Source organism: Symphalangus syndactylus, chromosome 17 (assembly GCF_028878055.3).
Source record: "Symphalangus syndactylus isolate Jambi chromosome 17, NHGRI_mSymSyn1-v2.1_pri, whole genome shotgun sequence".
NCBI classification, from domain to species: Eukaryota; Metazoa; Chordata; class Mammalia; order Primates; family Hylobatidae; genus Symphalangus; species Symphalangus syndactylus.
The window spans coordinates 20,119,237-20,138,056 of NC_072439.2; the positions used below are offsets into that span (position 1 = coordinate 20,119,237).

The window sequence follows — 18,820 nt, forward strand, 5'->3', positions numbered from 1 at the left end:
TCCTCCAAATCAGGGATGGAAGCAGGGGAGATGTAGGGGTGTCAGCTCAGTTAGGGAACGTAGAAAGGAGGGGAAACAGGAATCTGGGATGGAGCCAGTCCCTGCGGCACTGGGAAGGAGGCCCCCTCCCTCCTGCCCCATACATCCTTGGGTCTGAGCCTCTTTTCCTGACCTTTGCGCCCTGAGAAGGGGCCAGCAGACTCCAGGTGCGGTCAGGACAGTGCAGGGAGTAGAGCTCGGAGGATGGGGCCGCCAGCTCCACATGGAATCGGAACCCCCCAAACACGTAGAGGGAGTCGGTGGCCTCGTGGTAGACAGCAGAGTGACCATAGAGACCTGGTGAGGGGCAGGGTGACAGGCTGGGGGAGGGGCTGACAACAGCACTGACCCTGCCGACCTCCCGGCCCCCCTGTTCAGTGACCACTCCCTTCCCCGGCCCTGAGACTGGAGGCCTGGGAGCCCCTCTCCACCCATCCCTCTCAGTTGGGTTCGAATGGACAATCATTAGAGACTCTGGGAAAGAGAAGGGAACCCTCAACTGGCAGTAAGTTCTGCCAGGCTCTCGGGAGGGAGACACGGCGTCCAGAATGTCTAGAGGACAATGATCAAAGAAAGGAGGCGAGATCGAGGAAGAACCCCTGAGGAGCAGGGAGCTCAGAGCCTGCGGGCGGGGGATGGCGGCCACATGTGGCCGGGAGTGGGCAGTTAATTGTGGAGTCTAGGAAGGACAGTCAGAGAACCTGAACATTCGAGAGGGTGCCCTGAGAATCTGCATGGGGGCGGGAAAGAGAGGGAGACAGGTGGCCACAGAGCACAGGAGTGGATGGAGAGCCCACAGGAAGCCCAGATGCCCGGGAGGTCCATGGAGGCTGTCCCCTCCCGATCCCCAGCCCCACCTGTGGGGGGTGTCCCACTCTGGGCTCCTGACACCCAGGTGCCGGTTGCCAGCTGGTACTCGAGCAGCTGCTGGTTGAAGCCATTTTCTGGGGAGTAACCACCCACCAGGAGCAGAGACAGGCCTCGGCGGGCAGTAAGGGTGTGACCAGCAACGGCTGGCAGCTCCACGGTCTGGGGGGCCTGAGGGATGGAGGGGCAAGGTCACCGATGGGGCTAGAGGTCAGGGGTCACCTTGTGGGTAGAAGCGAGCCTCAGCCCCCCACAGTCCTCCCTGAAGTACTAAGGAGGGAGTGACCCCCCAGGGGCCAGTCGGACCAGCCTGGGTCCTGGCAGGGGCACAGTGGACCCCTTGGCATTTCCACCTGCTCAAGCCTGGTGTGGCTTTGGGAAGCCCTTGCTCCCCTGGCCTCTCTCTGCTGCTGAGTGAAGCTGTGTCCCAGCCCAGGACTGGCTCAGGACAACAGTGTGACCCAGGATGGCTGAGGAAATTCAAGTCTGGGGCTTCTGTTTCCTCTGGGGGTAGAGCTGGCAGGAGCTACCACAGCTGTCTCTGTCAGGGCCCAGCGTGAGGGCTGGGGAGTGGGCTGGGGAGAGATGCTCACCTTCTCCTGCCGCCATTGCAGGGTGGTGAGGTTGAGGACCCAGAAATCACGGGTGACGCCTCCAGCGGTGAGTCCCCCCAGCAGATACATGGCGCCACGGCCAGCGGGCACATATGCGGCTGCATGGAAGGAGCGGGGCGATGGGCCTGGGCCCCCGTCCTCGGCTCCCGCCAGCATCTGTGTCCACCGCCGCTCACTCACTGAGTACCTAGGGCCAGGGTGCAAAAAAGCAGCCTCATTACAGTCATCCCAGCATCCTTCAAGGTGACCCTGCCTGACAGATGTCCCCACATCCCCTGGGGTGACCTTCCTATGACAGTCCTCTCACCATTCCCTGGGGTAGCACCACCCAAATAAGTACCCTGGTCCCCAAGTGTCCCTGGGTGAGCCTCCTGTGACAAGCGTCCCAGCATCCTTTGGGCTGTGACTCTTAGCATCCCGAGGTGACCTTCTCTTATTTGCAAATCCCACCTGCCCAGGGCAGTCCTCACCTGTACAGGTTTCCCAGCAGCCCCTGGGGCAGGCCCAGGCCCCCAAACATCCACAAGGTGGCATCGGGTCCATCCACCATGGTGTGGCCCAGGCGGTGCAGGAAGCGGCTGGCAGTGTCCTAGGGATGGGTGCGGACGTCGGGGATCAGGCTAGGGTCAGGACAAAGTGCCAGGCCTGGGTGTAGGGGTGGTCCCAGAAGTGGAGGTGGGAGAACGACCTGGGGGCAACCATCCCTAGACAGCGGGTACCCACAACTCACGGCTGAGAGGCGGCTGTCCATGAGGGTCTCCCAGACCAGCTGCCCGCCGTCCAGCTTGGTGGCGCAGTCGGGGCCCCCGAAGCCCTCGGCACAGATGCACACGCCCAGGCTCTGGGGGACGACAAGGGACTCAGGGGAGCCCTGATCACCAGCCCTGTCCCACCAGGCTTGACCTCTCCCACCTGTACCTGGTTACAAGTTCCTGCCCCAGTGTGGGCATTGCAGTTCTCAGGACACAGAGCCATGCGGCAGTGTGGGCCAGCCCAGCCCTGAGGACATCGGCAGAGCCCGGCACCTGCAGCCCCGTCCTGGGGCACGCATTCCTGGGGGACGGGGCAGCTCCCGGGGCCCCCTGACCCACAGCGGGCGGAGCCCACCGAAGCATTGAAGCCCCAGGATGAGGAGCCATTGGCCTCCCAGTGCAGCACGAGCAGCCCTGTGGGGAGAGAGGCCAGAGGCTGGCAGCAAAGCCACGGTCCTGGCCCCTTCCACCCCCAGATGCTGAGAAAACCCAGTGTGACTGGGCAGAGAAGGAAGGCACCATATTATTCATAATCATCGCCAGGATGAACCATTCTGCACCCCCTCCCTCAGCCAACCCATCAAGATTGATCTTCAAGCCTAAATCTCTCACCGACCACTAGCTACTTCCTGGAGCTACTATCCAAGCCCAAGTCCTGTCTTACCTGGACACCGGCACCCATCCCCTACTGGTCCTCCTGGCTGCCTACACTCCCCACTCAGGGTGGCCCAGCGATCCTCAAAACGTGAATTGGGCCGTGTCATCAGCAAGCTCCAAACCTTCCACAACTCCTACTGCCCTTACATGAGACTAGATCTCTTTAGAAAAGATACTGATTTGGGGGTAGGTGGGACAGGAATTATTTGATATGTTAGTATACGTAAAATATGCCTCAGTAAAGTTATATATATATATATATATGCCAGGTGCGGTGGCTTATGTCTGTAATCCCAGCATTTTGGGAGGCCAAGGTGGGCAAATCACTTGAGGTCAGGAGTTCAAGACCAGACTGGCCAACATGGTGAAACCCCATCTCTACTAAAAATACAAAAATTAGCCAGGCATGGTGGCATGCGCCTGTAATCCCAGCTACTCGGGAGGCTGAGGCAAGATAATCGCTGGAGCCCAGGAGGCAGAAGTTGCAGTGAGCTGAGATTGCGCTACTACATTCCTGCCTAGCTGGAAAGAGTGAGTGGTGTGGGGTCCTCACACCAGCCACATTCTATGTGCCCCAGAGACATGTCTCATTCAGCCCTTCTCTCTGCAGACGTAGCTCAGCTGGCGCAATCCTATTTTCCTCTCAACTAAGGACACTGAGGTCCAGAGATGGTGAGGGACTACATCACCCCATAAGCAGCGGCAGAGCTGGGTCCTGAGCCCACTTCAGGTGGTGAGTTCAGGGGCAAGGGATACATAGCCCAGGACTAAGAGGTCCCACTTCCCCTAGCCCCCGTACCAGACAGGGCCTGAACGGTGAGGGGCCTGTCCCGTCGCTGGCCGCAGAAGGCAGCTATGAGGCTGCGGTCCGACTGGACAACACCAGTGTCCAGGAAGCGTGGGAATCCATCAAAGGCCAGGACGTAGCTCAGCTAGAGGGGTGCAGAATCGAGGATTAGGAGACAATGAGGATGAGAATGACCCCTGGGGTCTGGGAGGAGGAGGGGTTCAAGAGGGGACGGCAATCTGAGACTGGAAATGGGCTGTTTGAACATCCAGGGAAGACTGTCAAACTATGGCATAGAGGCCACCACTCCCCTTCCTGTGTCCAAAGTAGACACGGCTCATCTATCAGGCACTCTTGCATTGAGCCCCTTTCTCAACATGCAGCTCCTGGCAGTCAGTACCAATCAGTCAGAGTTGGTGCGCAAGGTGTAACAATTTACCATTCCTGGTCTGGGAATGGGGAGATTGAGGATCTGGAGAACTGGAGATGGGAGCTGAGGAAATAGGAAGCTATCTGGGAAATGGGAGGGTCTGTCTGTGGGTCTAGGAACAAAGTACTGGGAATCTGGGGAGGAGTTTGGGTTTTGAAGGATTAAAAAAACAAAAAAAAAACCCAGCAATACTGGGGTCAGGGGTCTGGGGATGCAGGCTGGGTCAGCGGACATGGTTCTGGCTCATGGGCCTGAACCCTCGTTTCCTCAGTGCTCACCGTGCAGGGGGTGCTGCTGTCGGGGGAGAAGGTGAGGGTGAGTGGGGGACAGAGGGTCCCGGGAGCACAGGGCTGTAGCTCCTCAGTGGCCGAGACAACCCACACACAGTAGGACAGGCCAGGCCCGGCTCTTGCAGCCCCACCACCTGGAGGCAGCAGCCCCCCAAACCGGCGTGAGCCCAGTGCCACTGAGGACACATTGGTGAGGAGGGCGCGACCCCCACACTCTCGGAAGCAGGAACCACCAGCCCTGGGGAGATGGAGAAGAGCCAGTGTCAGACCAGTCCTGCCCCTCCCCACTGTGTCCCCAAGCACACCCTACCCAGCCCTGGCTGGCCCGCTGGCTCACCGGGGATCCCCATAATAGCCTGGGGAGCAGAGCTGGCAGTGGGCACCCTCGGTGTGGTCCTGGCAGAAGCAGAGCCCACTGAGGTTGTCGCAGTGGCCACGGCGTGGGTCTCCGTGCCCGTTGCACTGGCAGGGCCGGCAGCCCCTAGAGCCTGTGGCATTGCCGAAGCTGCCGGGCCGGCATCGTTCGCAGTGCTCCCCCCATGTCCAGTCTGTGGAGGCCCCAGCAGGTGGGACAGAGTCAAGTCAAGGGTGGAAACAGGCCCAGGCCTATTGGCTCAGCTAAACCCTGACCCCACCCGGCTGCTTCAAAGGTGAGAAACCAAGACCCAGATCAGGGGAAACAGCAAGTCCCAAGAGGGGGAACTGAAGCCTAGCCAGAGCGATGGGTGGCACTGAAACCTGTTTGAGTCAGGAACAGGAATGGGGCAGGGGACCTAGAGCTGCATGAGAGGACACTGAGGCCCCCTCCAAGAAGAGCAAACTGGAGCCCCAAGAAGGGAGGAGGCTCCCTGGGTCCAGGCTGGGCCCAGGACGAGGGCTGCTTACCCTGGCACTCGTCGCAGAAGCCAGGGCCCCGCTTGCGGCAGTGGCTGTGGAAGCTGCAGCCACAGTCCCGGGAGCAGCGGGGGGCTGGCGGACCCGGGGCGGGTGTGGGCGGGGGCAGGTCTGATGTCCAGCCCAGGTCACACACGCAGGTAAAGTCCGGGGGGCCGCTGCACACGCCATGGCCACAGTCCTCTAAGCACCTGAGGGGCCGTGTTGGGGGTGGAGAAAGCGCCAGGCAGGCCCAGAGCCCCTAAAGCACCCCATCACCTCCACCCACCATGACACCATCAAAGCCACTGGCTGTTTCCATGGTTTTGGGCTATGTGGGTGACCCTGTCTCCAAGGTAACTCCATGCATCACCACGCCTGTCTCTATAGCAACCACACAGCACCACTGTGAAAACCTCTTTCAACTAGGTCCTCCTCCGCCTCCATGGCAACGCTGAAGACTATGGCCCACAGCCTATGGGTGCCCCATTTCCATGGTAACCAGGGTTACCCTGTCACTCTAACAAGGACCTAGTGTGCAAGGTAAAAACCGCTGGCTAACTGGGGATGCTGGTTCCACAGGAGGGGACCCAGTGCCATGATGGCTTCCTCCCTCCACCTCCATGTGCCCCAGCCTGGGGCAACATCTCCATAGCAACCCCCGCCTCACTCACGTGCGGTTGCAGTGTGAGATGCCATCACCCTGGTAGCCCCGCTGGCAGTGACACTCGTAGCTGAGGGGCGTGTTCAGGCAGGTCGCCCGCGGGTGGCACCGGGCCAGGCCCAGGCGACACTCATCCACGTCAGGACAGCGGGCGTATGCCCAGCGGGCAGGGAGGGCCACGGGAAGCCCCAGGCCCTCCCCCACCCACAGGGAGCAGTTACCCCCACCAAGGGGCCCGGAGAAGTCCCCCTGTAGGCACCTGCAGGGTGGGAGAGTGAAGAAGCGGGGGACAACATAGAAACAGGAGCCATACATAGAAACAATGACAGGGAGAGACAGAGAAACCAGGAGAAGTCGCAGACAAAAACAATTTTGGAAGACAGAAGAGAGACATAGACGGAGATGCAGTGAAAGGGAGAGCGGAGAGACAGAAACAGACAAGGAGAAAGAAAATGAATCGCAGAGACCCGGAAAAGGAGGAAAAATGGAGAAAAACAAGCAGGAGGGTAAAATAAACAACAGAAAAACAGTACGGAAAAGGAAGGTGGCCATGGGATGGGGTCAGGGCAAGAGGGCAGAGAAGCAAAGAGGCCATTAGAATGACCAGTCATGGAGGAAGGACACAGCCGGGCACCCTGCCCACCCGCCTGCCCGGGCTCACCGTCCCAGTGTGGGGTTGTCCTCATTGCCACACCAGCCACACTCGTGGCTCTGCAGACACTCATGGCAGGTCAGGAAGCCATCGCAGCTCCGGCACCGTGGCTCTGAGTGCACACTGCAGGATGGCAGGGGTGGGGGTCAGAGCCCCAGCCCCTTGCCGGTGGGGATCTTCCTCTGTTAGCCCTGCCCCAGGGACCATACCTGTCGTCCCAGCCTCGACAGCCCCCGTGTGGGTACCGGGCCAAGTAGGCAGCAAACAGGAAGCAGGTGTGGGTGGACTGGCACCAGGCGCACTGGCTAGAGTTGGCCAGGCAGTCCTCACAGGTCAGTCGCCTGGGGCGGGGAGCAGGGGGCCAGGTCACTCCACAGCCAGCCCACATCCCTGGGCACATCCACCCACCCACTCCCTGGACCCAGCCGGACTCACTGGCTGCAGAGTGGGGGACACTCCTCTGGACTCTTCAGGGCACCCCGACCCCGGCCCCGCCGGCTGCATGCCGCGTCTCCTTTGCGGTTGGTACTCTGATGCCACTCACAGAAGGGGTCCTGGGGGTCAGTTGGGCAGAGGAGTCAGAACCCCACTCAGCCCTTTCCTTTGGGCTCCCAGTGCCTATCCCAGTGCCTATCCCACCCCCTGCCCCACCCTGCAGACTGTCCCTGTAAGGCCATCTCCCTCCCCAGCTGCCTGCGTCTCTGGACCCCTCCCTTCGGCCACAGACACCCATGGGTCGGCCTGCCCAGCACCCACTGTCTCCTTTGGGCAATAGTGCCCCTTCTGTGTGGTCCGAGTGGGGTTTATTCAATCCTCAGGATCCAGAGGTGGGCAAGGGGCCACATTCCCTCCCCCCAACTCCAGTCATTGGCCCAGGAGCCTGTACGAGGCCCAACCAGAGTCACAGAAGTGCAATTCTGGGACTTCTGTTGAGCTCCTGGATGGTGGTGGGGTGGGGTAGAGAAAGAGGAAGCCTCACTCTGTTTGAGACAGAGCAGGGACTGAGAGCCTGGAGCCTTAACAGCTCCCTTGCCACTCACAAGGAAACAAACCCTCCCAGGGAACAAGAGGAAGCAGGGTGTCGAGGGCTGCCTGACACCTCTTGGAGCTGGCAGGCCTGAAGGCCTACTCCTGGGCTCCAGTGCCTATGCTGAGAAACTCCCCGCTAGTGGAAAAGGATGGAGTTGCATTCTCTGGCCCCTGCATCAGGGAGGATCCTGACTCCCAGATGCCTCTCTCTCCAGCTCCATCTCACCCTCCCCACCAGGCTCTGCAGATCAAGGACCAAAGCCCTTGCTGTTTCCCCCACGCCCCCCAGCAGGGGTTCCCTTGACTGTCCATTGCCTGCTCTGGCTCCATCCACCTTGTGACCTCCCCTGGTGGCCCCACAGGCACCTGGGTGCAGGCGTGGCAGTCCCGATGCTCCTCACAGAGTGGGCAGAGGGTAGGCACCAGCACCAGCAGGGACCCACCAGCCCCGTCATCCCCGCAATGGGCTCCGCCCTGGCGCAGGTGGCAGGTGGCACTGGTCAGGCACCAGCCACAGCCCTGGTCTGCCAAGCAGCCCAGGCAGGAAGAATAGGAGGTGCAGGCCGACGAGCGGTAGGGCTCCAGGAAGAAGAAGGAGATCTCCTGGGGAAGGGGTCACAGGAAGGCAGCAGTCAAGGTCTGGGGCAGGGGTCAGAGTCTGGCGCTAACTGAAAGTAAGGGTTTGCAGCCCAGGTTGAGAACTCAGGCATATAGGAAGTCAGGATTTAGGAAATCAGTAAACAGGTCCAAGGTCTGGAGGAATCTGGAGATTACTATAGGTCAAAGTATGGAGGGCAGAGGTCAGGGTCAGCAGGGTCAAGGGTGAGGAGTCAGAACACAGGGTTCAAAATATGGGATCAGGTCAGGGTCTATGGGCAGAGGTCAGGGGCCACAGGGTTCAAGAGGAGGTCCAGAGTTCAGAGGCCAAGAGTTAAGGAGTCCGAGGCCAGAATCTAGGGATTTCAGAGTTTGTGGCCTGGGGTTCAGAAAGCCCAGGTGATCTGAGGCTGGGGCCTGCGGCTAGGGTTGGAGGTAGGTCCTGGGTACTCACGCTGCCTCCTGGCACACCAGTCCGATCCCACAGCAGAGTTAGCTCACTGTGCCCAGGGCCTGCCGAGCCGTTGAGCTGGCCCCGGATCTCTACTGCATACTTGTGGTCCCGCCCAGGCAGGGGGAAGAGGCGAGCAGACCCAGGGCGCTGCAGCCGCCGCGTCTCCTTCTCCTGATGAGCCACCCAGCGCCCCACCTCCTCCTGGGGTAGGTGTGAGTGATAGGCAGGGGCCTCAGAACCCTTCTCATTCCTTCCTCAGACCCCTGATACCTCCAAATCCACCCTGTACCCCACCCCCTCCTAAGAAGAGGGCCTCAGAGCTCCTTAGATCCTGAGAACCTCTGAGGTGAGACCCCCAGGGACCCTCCTCCTCCTCAGGGGCTTTTTTTTTTTTTTTTTTTGAGACAGGGTCTCATTCCATCACCCAGGCTGGAGTGCAGTGATGCGATCATGGCTCACTGCAGCCTCAACTTCCCAGGTTCAAGTGATCCTCCCACCTCAGCCTCCCAAATAGCTGGGACTACAGGTGCATGCTACCTTGGCCAGCTAATTTTTGTATTTTTTGGAGAGATGATGTCTCGCCACATTTCCCAGGCTAGTCCCAAACTTCTGGGTTCAGGCAATCCACCTGCCCCTACCTCCCAAAGGGCTGGGATTACTGGAATTACCTCCACGCCCGGCCTTCAGGGACCTTTCAAGTCTGACTCAGACCTTCCTCACCTGCTTCAAAGTTTCCCTCAAATTCTGCTCACAATTGAAAACCTCAGCACCCTCCCTCCTCTACTAAAGATCCATTTCCAGCCGGGCACAGTGGCTCACGCCTGTAATCCCAGCACTTTGGGAGGCTGAGGCGGGCGAATCATCTGAGGTCAGGAGTTCCAAACCAGTCTGGCCAACATGATGAAACCCCATCTCTACTTAAAATGCAAAAAAATTAGCCAGGAGTGCTGATGCACATCTGTAATCCCAGCTACTTGGGAGGCTGAGGCAGGAGAATTGCTTGAACCTGGGAGGTGAAGGTAGCAGTGAGCCAAGATCACACCATTGCACCCAGCCTGGACAACAGAGTGAGACTCTGTCTCACACACACACAAAAAATCCATCTCCTGCCTCTAATTTCTCCCCAGTCCTTCCCCAGAACCTTCAAATCACCACAGAGGCCCTATACCACACCCCTAGCTCCCATATTTACTATAAACACCCCCCTGAATGTCCCAGGCGGCCTCACCATGTTCTCTGTGTCAGGGCCACGGGCCATCCGGGCCAGGACGTGTAGGCGCTGGGCCCGCGCCCACACAGCCACATCCTCAGCCCCTGGCCCACCTGGCCCTCCAGGCAGCATTGGGTAGATGAAGCCACGGTACACCAGGGACACATCTGTCTCTGCACTGGGTGTCAGGGTGATGGTCGTGCTGCGGACAATTGAGACCTGTGCCACCAAGGATGGGTGTATGTGTGAGTCCCTTTCTGGACTCACAGGCCACATCAGAGCCAGAAAAGACTGGTCAACCCAACCTTCTTCCTCGTTTTACCAAATGAGAGACTGAGGCGAGGAACAGGGGTTAGGTGGCTTGTCAAAGGTCACTCTGGGAAAAGACGCAAGACCTAAATTCAGACAATAGACGACAGGGTCCCAGAGCCCACCTTCACCCCTGGCCTCTCGCCATTTCCATCTCACATTAAAACTCCAGGACTGGACACTTCAGTGTCTTCTTATCCAATTCCTCACCTTTCCAGCTAAGCACTTCAAAGCTCAGATCTGATATTCAAAGTGGCAGACAAAATGCAAGACTTATTTTCCTGTTGTGTGATTTTGTAATAGCAGAAGAGTGGAACAGTCCAAGTGTTCACCAGTGGAAGGCTATTTAAATAAACTACAAACGTAAATGGAATATTATTATACAACTTAAAAAAAAAAAAAAAAGAAGAATGAAGGCCGGGCACGGCCAGCACTTTGGGAGGCCGAGGCAGGCAGATCACTTGAGGTCAGGAGTTCAAGACCAGCCTGACCAACATGGTGAAACCCCATCTCTACTAAATACAAAAAAATTAGCAGGGAGTGGTAGCATGCACCTGTAATCCCAGCTACTTGGGAGCCTGAGGCAGGAGAATCGCTCAAGCCCGGGAGGCGGAGGTTGCAGTGAGCCAAGATTGCGCCATTGCACTCCAGCCTGGGCAACAAGAGCAAAACTCCGTCTCAAAACATACAAAAAAAATACAAAAACCAGCCAGGCATGGTGGTGCATGCTTATAATCCCAGCTACTTGGGAGGCTGAGGTGGGAAGACCACTTAAGCCCAGGAGGCAGGGTTGCAGTGAGCTGAAATTGCTTGCCACTGCACTCCGGCCTGGGCAATAGAGAGAGACTCCATCTCAAAAAAAAAAAAAAAAAAAAAAAGAATGAGAGTGTTTCTTAAGTTCTGTTATGGGAAGCTTGCCAGGAAGAAAAAAAGGAAGCAGTCGTATAGTGTTCATAGTATATTACTTTTGTGTGAAAGAAAAATGATATGATGTCATGCTTACTTGCATCTGAATAGGTAAATTCTGGAATAAGATCAAAGAAACCCAAATGGATCTTCCAGGGAGGTATAGTGGCCTTAAGTTGCAGCCATGCTGGAGATAGATAATTTTGGAACACTTAAGGGGTGGGGAGTGGGGTAAATGAGAGAGACTGTCCATTTAATGACGTTTTTTCTTTTTCTTTTTTTTCTTTTTTTTTTTTGAGACAGAATCTCTCTCTGTCACCCAGGCTGGAGTGCAGTGGCGCGATCTCAGCTGACCGCAAGCTCCAGCTCCCGGGTTCACGCCATTCTCCTGCCTCAGACTCCTGAGCAGCTGGGACTACAGGCGCTCACCACCACACTCAACTAATTTTTTTTGTATTTTTATTAGAGACAGGGCTTCACTGTGTTAGCCAGGATGGTCTCGCTCTCCTGACCTTGTAATCTGCCTGCCTTGGCCTCACAAAGTGCTGGGATTACCGGCGTGAGCCACCGTGCCCGGCCTTTTATTTATTTATTTATTTTTAATTAAAATGGAGTCTCACTCTGTTGCCCAGGCTGCAATGCAGTGGCATGATCTTGGGTCACTATAACCTCTGCCTCCCAGGCTCAAGAGATTCTCCTCCCGCAGCCTCCCAGGTAGTTGGGACTACAGGCACGCATCACCATGCACAGCTAATTTTTGTATTTTTAGTAGAGATGGGATTTCGCAATGTTGGCCAGGCTGGTCTCGAACTCCTGACCTCAAGTGATCCCCCCACATTAGCCTCCCAAAGTGCTGGGATCACAGGCACCCAACATCACACCCAGCTAATTTTTGTATTTTTAGTGGAGACAGGGTTTCGCCATGTTGGCCAGGCTGGTCTCAAACTCCTGACCTCAAGAGATCTGCCCACCTCAGCCTCCCAAAGTGCTGGAATTACAGGCGTGAGCCACCGTGCCCAGCCCCAATGACTTTTGATATCACTGTGATTTTTGAACCATGTGAACACATGAGCTATTTTTAAAATCAATAAAGAGGCCAGGCGTGGTGGCTCACGCCTGTAATCCCAGAACTTTGGGAGGCTGAGGTGGCGGATCACGAGGTCAGGAGATCAAGACCATGCTGGCTAACACGGTGAAACCCCATCTCTACTAAAAATACAAAAAATTAGCCGGGTGTGGTGGCAAGTGCCTGTAGTTCCAGTTACTCAGCAGGCTGAGGCAGGAGAATCACTTGAACTCGAGAGCTGGAGGTTGCAGTGAGCCAAGATCGTGCCACTGCACTCCAGCCTGGGCGACAGAGAGAGACTCTGTCTCAACAACAACAAAAAATCAATAAAGAGGTACTGTGGAAAAGTTTGGACATTCCTTAATAAGACGAATATGGAATCACCATATACCCCAGCAATTCTGCTCCTAGGTATACGCCACAAGAGTTGAAAACAGATGTTCAAACAAAAACGTGTACACAAGTGCTCATAGCAGCATTATTCACAATACCCAAAAGATGGAAACAGCCCAAATGTCCATCAGCTGACGAATGGATAAACAAAATGTGGTACATCTATACAATGGAATATTACTCAATCATAAAAAGGAACAGAGGTCCTTTCTGAATGAAGTTATAAAATGAATGAGCCTTGAAAACATGCTGAGTCAAAGAGGCCAGACACAAAAGGCCACATATTACAGGCCTCCATGTACATGAAATGTCCAGAACTGGCAAATCCAGAGATGGAAAACAGATTAGTGGCTGCCAGGGACCGGGGGAGAGAGTAGAATAGAGAGTGACTACTTAGTGAGTCCAGGGTTGTCCTCTGGGGTGATGAAAATGTTCTGTAACAAGATAGTGGTGATGGTTGCACAATATTGTAAATGTGCTAAATGTCACTGATGAAAAATTGTATGTGTATTTTACCACGATGCAAAAATTCTTTTTAAAATCTATAAAGAGGCCAGGTGCAGTGGCTCACGCCTGTAATCTCAGCGTTTTGGGAGGCCAAGGCAGGTGGATCATTTAAGGTCAAGAGCTCAAGACCAGCCTGACCAACATGGTGAAACTTTGTCTTCTACTAAAATAAAAAAATTAGCCGGGTGCAGTGGCGGGCGTCTGTAATCTCGGCTACTCAGGAGGCTGACGCAGGAGAATCGCTTGAACCCAGGAGGCAGAGGTTGCAGTGAGCTGAGACTGCGCCACTGCACTTCAGCCTGGGTGACAGAGCAAGACTCCCTCTCAAAAAAATAAAAATAAATAAAAAATAAAGTCCATAAGGAAAATAAGACCCTTGAATGTAAAGACTTTTGGAGTAAACATAAGAGTGATAAAGATGCATTTGAGAAAAAACAAACCCTAGGATCAGGATCATCAACACCCCACCCACGGCCATGCCTCCTACCCACCTTGTCGGGCTGGGAGGTATTGGGCGGCTGCTGGAAGGTGAGCAGGTGCAGGCCAGGCAGGAAGCTCTGGGTGACGCAGGCCTCCAGGGACGTGACAAAGACAGGCGCAGGCCCCCACCAGCCCACAGTGCCTGAGATCTGCTCCCCTCGGCAGCGGGCCTGCTCTGAGAGGACAGGGGGTGGGGGCTGGTGGGTCAGTGTGGAGTGCTCTGGCCCCCTCCCCCCAGCCCACTGCTGCGGACACTCACCAGGCCGAGGGAGGCAGCTCTCATTGTGCACGCACCAGCCCAGGGTGCCGGGTCCCCGCGGAGGGGCTGTGGGGCTGCTGAAGGCCAGGCAGGCCTGGCAGTCACCCAGGAGGCGGCCCAGGCCCAGGCAGCTGGCGGCTGGACACTGCGAGGAGGAGAGGGGAAAGGGCTCACTGTCGACTGGAGCTCAAGAGATCTGGGAAGGAAGGGCTGTGGATACAGGGTCCTGCAATGGAAAGGGCCAAAAAACTGAAGAACGGGGAGTTGACTTGGAATGTGGGAGATCCAGAGGACGGGGGATGCGGGGATGGGGTCAAGGGCTCCAGAGGGTTGGGCTGGGTGGGATAGGCAAAGGTTCAGGGCTCCGCAGTCAGGAATCAGGAAGGAGGATCTTCGGCATGAAAACAAGTCTCTCAGTTGAGGGAAAGTTCTTGTCCACCTGGTTAGGCAGAGGGAGACACTGAGAGCAGGTCTCTGTGCTAGGGAACAAAGGGTCTAGGGCTGTCACTCACAGCCCCCAAGGGGGTCCCAGGAGGGGGTGCAGCTTGGCAGGCTCCTTGGCACCAACTGCATTCTGGGTCCCGGGAGCAGACGCTGTGGTCTGTGTACATGGAGCAGTAGTCCAAGTGGTACTGCAGGAGGCAAGGGGATGGAGGAGGAGGCCTCTCAGACCTGGGCCGGCCTCCCAAGTCCCCACTCACTTTAGCTATCCCAGAGGACCCTGAATGCTCAGCATGCCCATCCATTCCTCCCCCAGGCCCAGGGACTTCTAGCTCCTCTTTCCTCTGCCCCAGGGACCTCCTTCCCTTCTCTCGTGGCCCTAGGGATCCCCACTCCTCCCAGGGATCTCCTCCTGCCTTTCTCCTCACCTGTGGAAACCCTGCTACCTCCTCCCCCAGCCACCCTTTCCCTGTCACCCCGGTGCTCACGTCAGGGGCAGGTGCCTGGAACACAAAGGGGGGCACCTTGTACGCCATCAAGTCCCCACGGGGCCGGCCGCTGTACCCCCCAGCCACCAAGAGGACACTGCCACCAAGCACCGCAGCTACATGTGAGTACCGACCACTGGGAGGCGCTGCTCGGCCTAGGGGAATAGAGACCCCAATGACATTATTAGACCCCCAGCCCCTCCACCACCTCCATGGCTCCTGATTCTCCTGGGCCACAGCCCAGCCTTCTATTCCGGTGGCTGCTTCAACCTCACCTGCCCAAGGACACTCTCCCAGCCCACCTGGCCCTGAACAAGCTGAGCTCCCTCACCCCTACCCAAATCATCTTTCTGATCTTTAGGGTCAGAAAGACTTGGGTTCAAATCCTGGGTCTACCACTTGCTTGGGTTCAAATCGTGGATCAACTACTGACTAGCTGTGTGACCCTGGACAGGAGACTGAACTTCTCTGAGTCTTGGTTTCCTCCTCTATAAAAAGAACCATCATCTCATCCTCAGGGAGCTGGGAGGACTGAAGAATCTGCTGAGCCCCCAGCAGGCTGCCTCTGTCTCCCATTTTTGTCTGTCTAGCACCAGCCTCTCTTCTGGTGATAGCGCCTGATTTTCCTCTGGAAAACCAACCTTTCCCTCTCCCAGTCCATGAGACTTAGGTGGAGTTGTCCCTGGTTCTGGCAGAGGTGAGGCCTTAGCCCAGGCCCATCAGTCTCAGTGACTGGCTCAGGGACGGGTACAGGGCCTGATTCTCAATTCTTGGGGCAAAGACACTCTCTTCTTTCTGGGCATTTTATGGCAGAAGATAATCCACGAGCTGCCTGTGACCATCTACACAAGGCAAGAGACTGAAGTGAACCCAGCTGAAAAATCGAGTGAGAAATGGCTGCTGATGCCGTTGTGTGAGCACCTCGATCCAGCCCAGCCTGAAGACAGCCCCTATAGTTTTCACTCAAGTGAGCCAGGAAATTCTCCTTTTCTTTTTTTTTTTTTTTTTTTTTTTTTGAGACAGAGTCTCACTCTGTCGCCCAGGCTGGAGTACAGTGGCGTGATCTCAGCTCACTGCAAGCTCCGCCTCCCGGGTTCACACCATTATCCTGCCTCAGCCTCCCGAGTAGCTGGGACTACAAGCACCTGCCACCACGCCCAGCTAATTTTTTGTGTTTTTAGTAAAGACAGCGTTTTATTGTGTTAGCCAGGATGGTCTCGATCTCCTGACCTCGTGATCCGCCTGCCTCGGCCTCCCAAAGTGCTGAGATTACAGGCGTGAGCCACCGTGCCCAGACAGAAATTCTCCTTTTTGCTTAAGCCAGCTGGGTTGGGTTTCTGTCAGTTACAGCCAAGAATCCTGACTGACAGGTAAGTGGTCAGTGAATGGTGACTTTCCTACCCTCTTACCGACCTGCATGCACTGTAAACCTGTGGGACTTGGCCCAGGGAATCACAAACTGCGAAGCAGGAAGAGGCCTCCAGAAACATCACACTCCTGACTCCTGCCCAGTGAAGGGGACCAAGGAATAGGCAGACGAGTCCTAGAATGAGGGCCTCAGACACCAGGCCTGAACTTTATTCCTGATGGTCACACAGGGTTCCTCTGGGGCCTTTCCTCCTTCCCATCCCTTAAGTGCTAAGGTTCCTTCCTTACGCCTATCCTCTCCTCTCTCTCCTTTTCAGGGAGGAGGAGTGAACAGATGGGACTCCGGGAAGCCCACATGTCCCCGAAGTGATACGCCCAACTTGTGGGTATAAGCATCTTCTGAAGAGAGGGCCTGTGGCTTTCATCCGATTTCAAAGCAGTGTCTGATCTAATGAAAGTGAAAGGTTTCTCCATATCTCCTCCCTGGTGACCCCTGTGGGCCTGAGACAGGACCCTCACTGCTATAAGAAAGAAAATATGGCTGGGCGTGGTAGCTCACATCTGTAATCCCAGCACTTTGGGAGGCCAGGTCTCACGAGGCTCGCTTGAGGCCAGGAGTTCAACACTAGCCTGGACAACACAGCAAGACCCTATCTCTAAAAAAATTTTTTTTTGTTTAATTAGCCAGGCGTGGTGGTGTGTGCCTGTGGTCACAGCTATTTGGGAGGCTGAGATGGAAGGATGACTTGAGCCTAGGAGCTCAAGACCAGCCTGAGCAACATAGTGAGGCCTCATCTCTAAAAAAAAAAAAAAAATCTGTTTGTTTTTTTTTTTTTTGGAGATGGAGTCTCCCTCTGTTACACAGGCTGGCTGGAGTGCAGTGGCGCGATCTTGGCTCACTGCAACCTCCGCCTCCTGGGTTCAAGCAATTCTCCTGCCTCAGCCTCCTTAGTAGCTGTGACCACAGGCATCCACCACCATGCCAGCTAATTTGTGTATTTTTAGTAGAGCCAGGGTTTCACCATATTGACCAGGCTGGTCTCAAACTCCTGACCTCATGATTTGCCTGCCTTGGCCTCCTAAAGTGCTGGCATTACAGGAATGAGCCACAGCACCTGGACAAAAATTTTGTTTTTAATTAGCTGGCAAGGGTAGCATGGGCCTGTGGTCCCAACTACTTGGGAGGCAGAGGTGGGAGGATTGCTTGAGCCCGGGAGGTCAAGGCTGCAGTGAGCTATGACTGCACCACTGCACTCCAGCTTGGGCAACAGAACAAGACTCTGCCTCTAAAATAGTAACAATAGGCCAGGCGCGGTGGCTCATGCCTGTAATCCCAGAACTTTGGGAGGCCCAGGCAGGCAGATTACTTAAGGTCAGGAGTTCGAGACCAGCCTGGCAAACATGGCAAAACTTCGACTCTACCAAATACACAAAAATTAGCCAGGAGTGGTGGTGCACATCTATAATCCCAGCTACTCAGGAGGCCGAGGCAGGAGAATAGCTTGAACACGGGAGGTGGAGGTTGCAGTGAGCGGAGACTGTGCTACCGCACTCCAGCCTGGGCAACAGAGCAAGACTCCATCTCAAGTAAAATAAAATAAAATAGTAACAACAATAATAATAATGCCTGGCCGGGCATGGTGGCTCATGCTTGTAATCCTAGCACTTTGGGAGGCCCAGGCGGGCAGATCACAAGGTCAACACAGTGAAACCCCATCTCTACTAAAAAAATACAAAAATTAGGCCAGGCGCAGTGGCTCACACCTGTAATCCCAGCACTTTGGGAGGCCGAGGCAGATGGATCACTTGAGGCCAGGAGTTCGAGAACCACCTGGTCAACATGGCAAACCGCATCTCTACTAAAAATACAAAAATTAGCCGGGTGTGGTGGCACACGCATCTAGTCCCAGCTACTCAGAAGGCTGAAGCATAAGAATTGCTTGAACCTCGGATGCAGAGGTTGGAGTGAGCCGAGATCATGCCACTGCACTTCAGTCTGGGCAATAGAGAGAGACTCTGTCTCAAAAATAAATAATAAAAATTTTAAAAAAGGAAGAAAATGTGTGGAGCACTTCACTGGGCATCATTCTTGAAGGATCATCTCAATTTACTCTTACAGCTGTCCAATGGCATAAGTGTTATAATTTTCATTTCACAGATGAGCAAACTGAGACACAGAGATTAAGTAATAGTTTTTGTTTTTGTTTTTGTTTTTTTGAGGACAGAATCTCACTCTGTTGCCCAGGCAGGAGTGCAGTGGTGCGATCTCGGCTCACTGCAACCTCCGCCTCCCAGGTTCAAGCAATTCTCCTGCCTCAGTCTCCCGACTAGCAGGCGCGTGCCACCATGACCGGCTAATTTTTTGTATTTTTAGTAGAGACAGGGTTTCACTATGTTAACCAGGATGGTCTCAAACTCCTGACCTCATGATCCGCCCGCCATGGCATCCTAAAGTGCCGGGATTACAGGTGTGAGCCACTGCGCCTGGCCTTAAGTGATAGTTTTATACAGATTGTTGTTTGGGGATAGCCATGCTGGCTCTGTCACTTATCTACTGTGATCTTGAAAAAGTTGCTGCTAAAGATACTATCAACAGAGCAAAAAAACAATGTACAGAATGTGAGAAAATATTTGCAAACTATGCATCCAACAAAGGTCTAATATCCAGAACCTATAAGGAACTTAAAT

The 18,820-nt window shown here is 55.3% G+C and overlaps 1 protein-coding gene across 1 annotated transcript in view; it reads right to left on the reverse strand.

Annotated features, from left to right (window-relative positions):
• MEGF8 (multiple EGF like domains 8) overlaps positions 1-18,820 on the reverse strand; it is a 52,429-nt gene that overhangs the window by 19,930 nt on the left and 13,679 nt on the right. Inside the window, 21 exon segments of the mRNA XM_055250273.2 lie at positions 173-336; positions 897-1,077; positions 1,500-1,707; positions 1,991-2,109; positions 2,251-2,361; positions 2,439-2,686; positions 3,729-3,861; positions 4,425-4,674; positions 4,774-4,984; positions 5,322-5,521; positions 5,984-6,232; positions 6,635-6,748; positions 6,835-6,966; positions 7,061-7,179; positions 8,021-8,257; positions 8,706-8,906; positions 9,934-10,134; positions 13,588-13,751; positions 13,836-13,980; positions 14,348-14,467; positions 14,765-14,919. Coding sequence (XP_055106248.1) covers positions 173-336; positions 897-1,077; positions 1,500-1,707; positions 1,991-2,109; positions 2,251-2,361; positions 2,439-2,686; positions 3,729-3,861; positions 4,425-4,674; positions 4,774-4,984; positions 5,322-5,521; positions 5,984-6,232; positions 6,635-6,748; positions 6,835-6,966; positions 7,061-7,179; positions 8,021-8,257; positions 8,706-8,906; positions 9,934-10,134; positions 13,588-13,751; positions 13,836-13,980; positions 14,348-14,467; positions 14,765-14,919 — 3,662 coding nt within the window.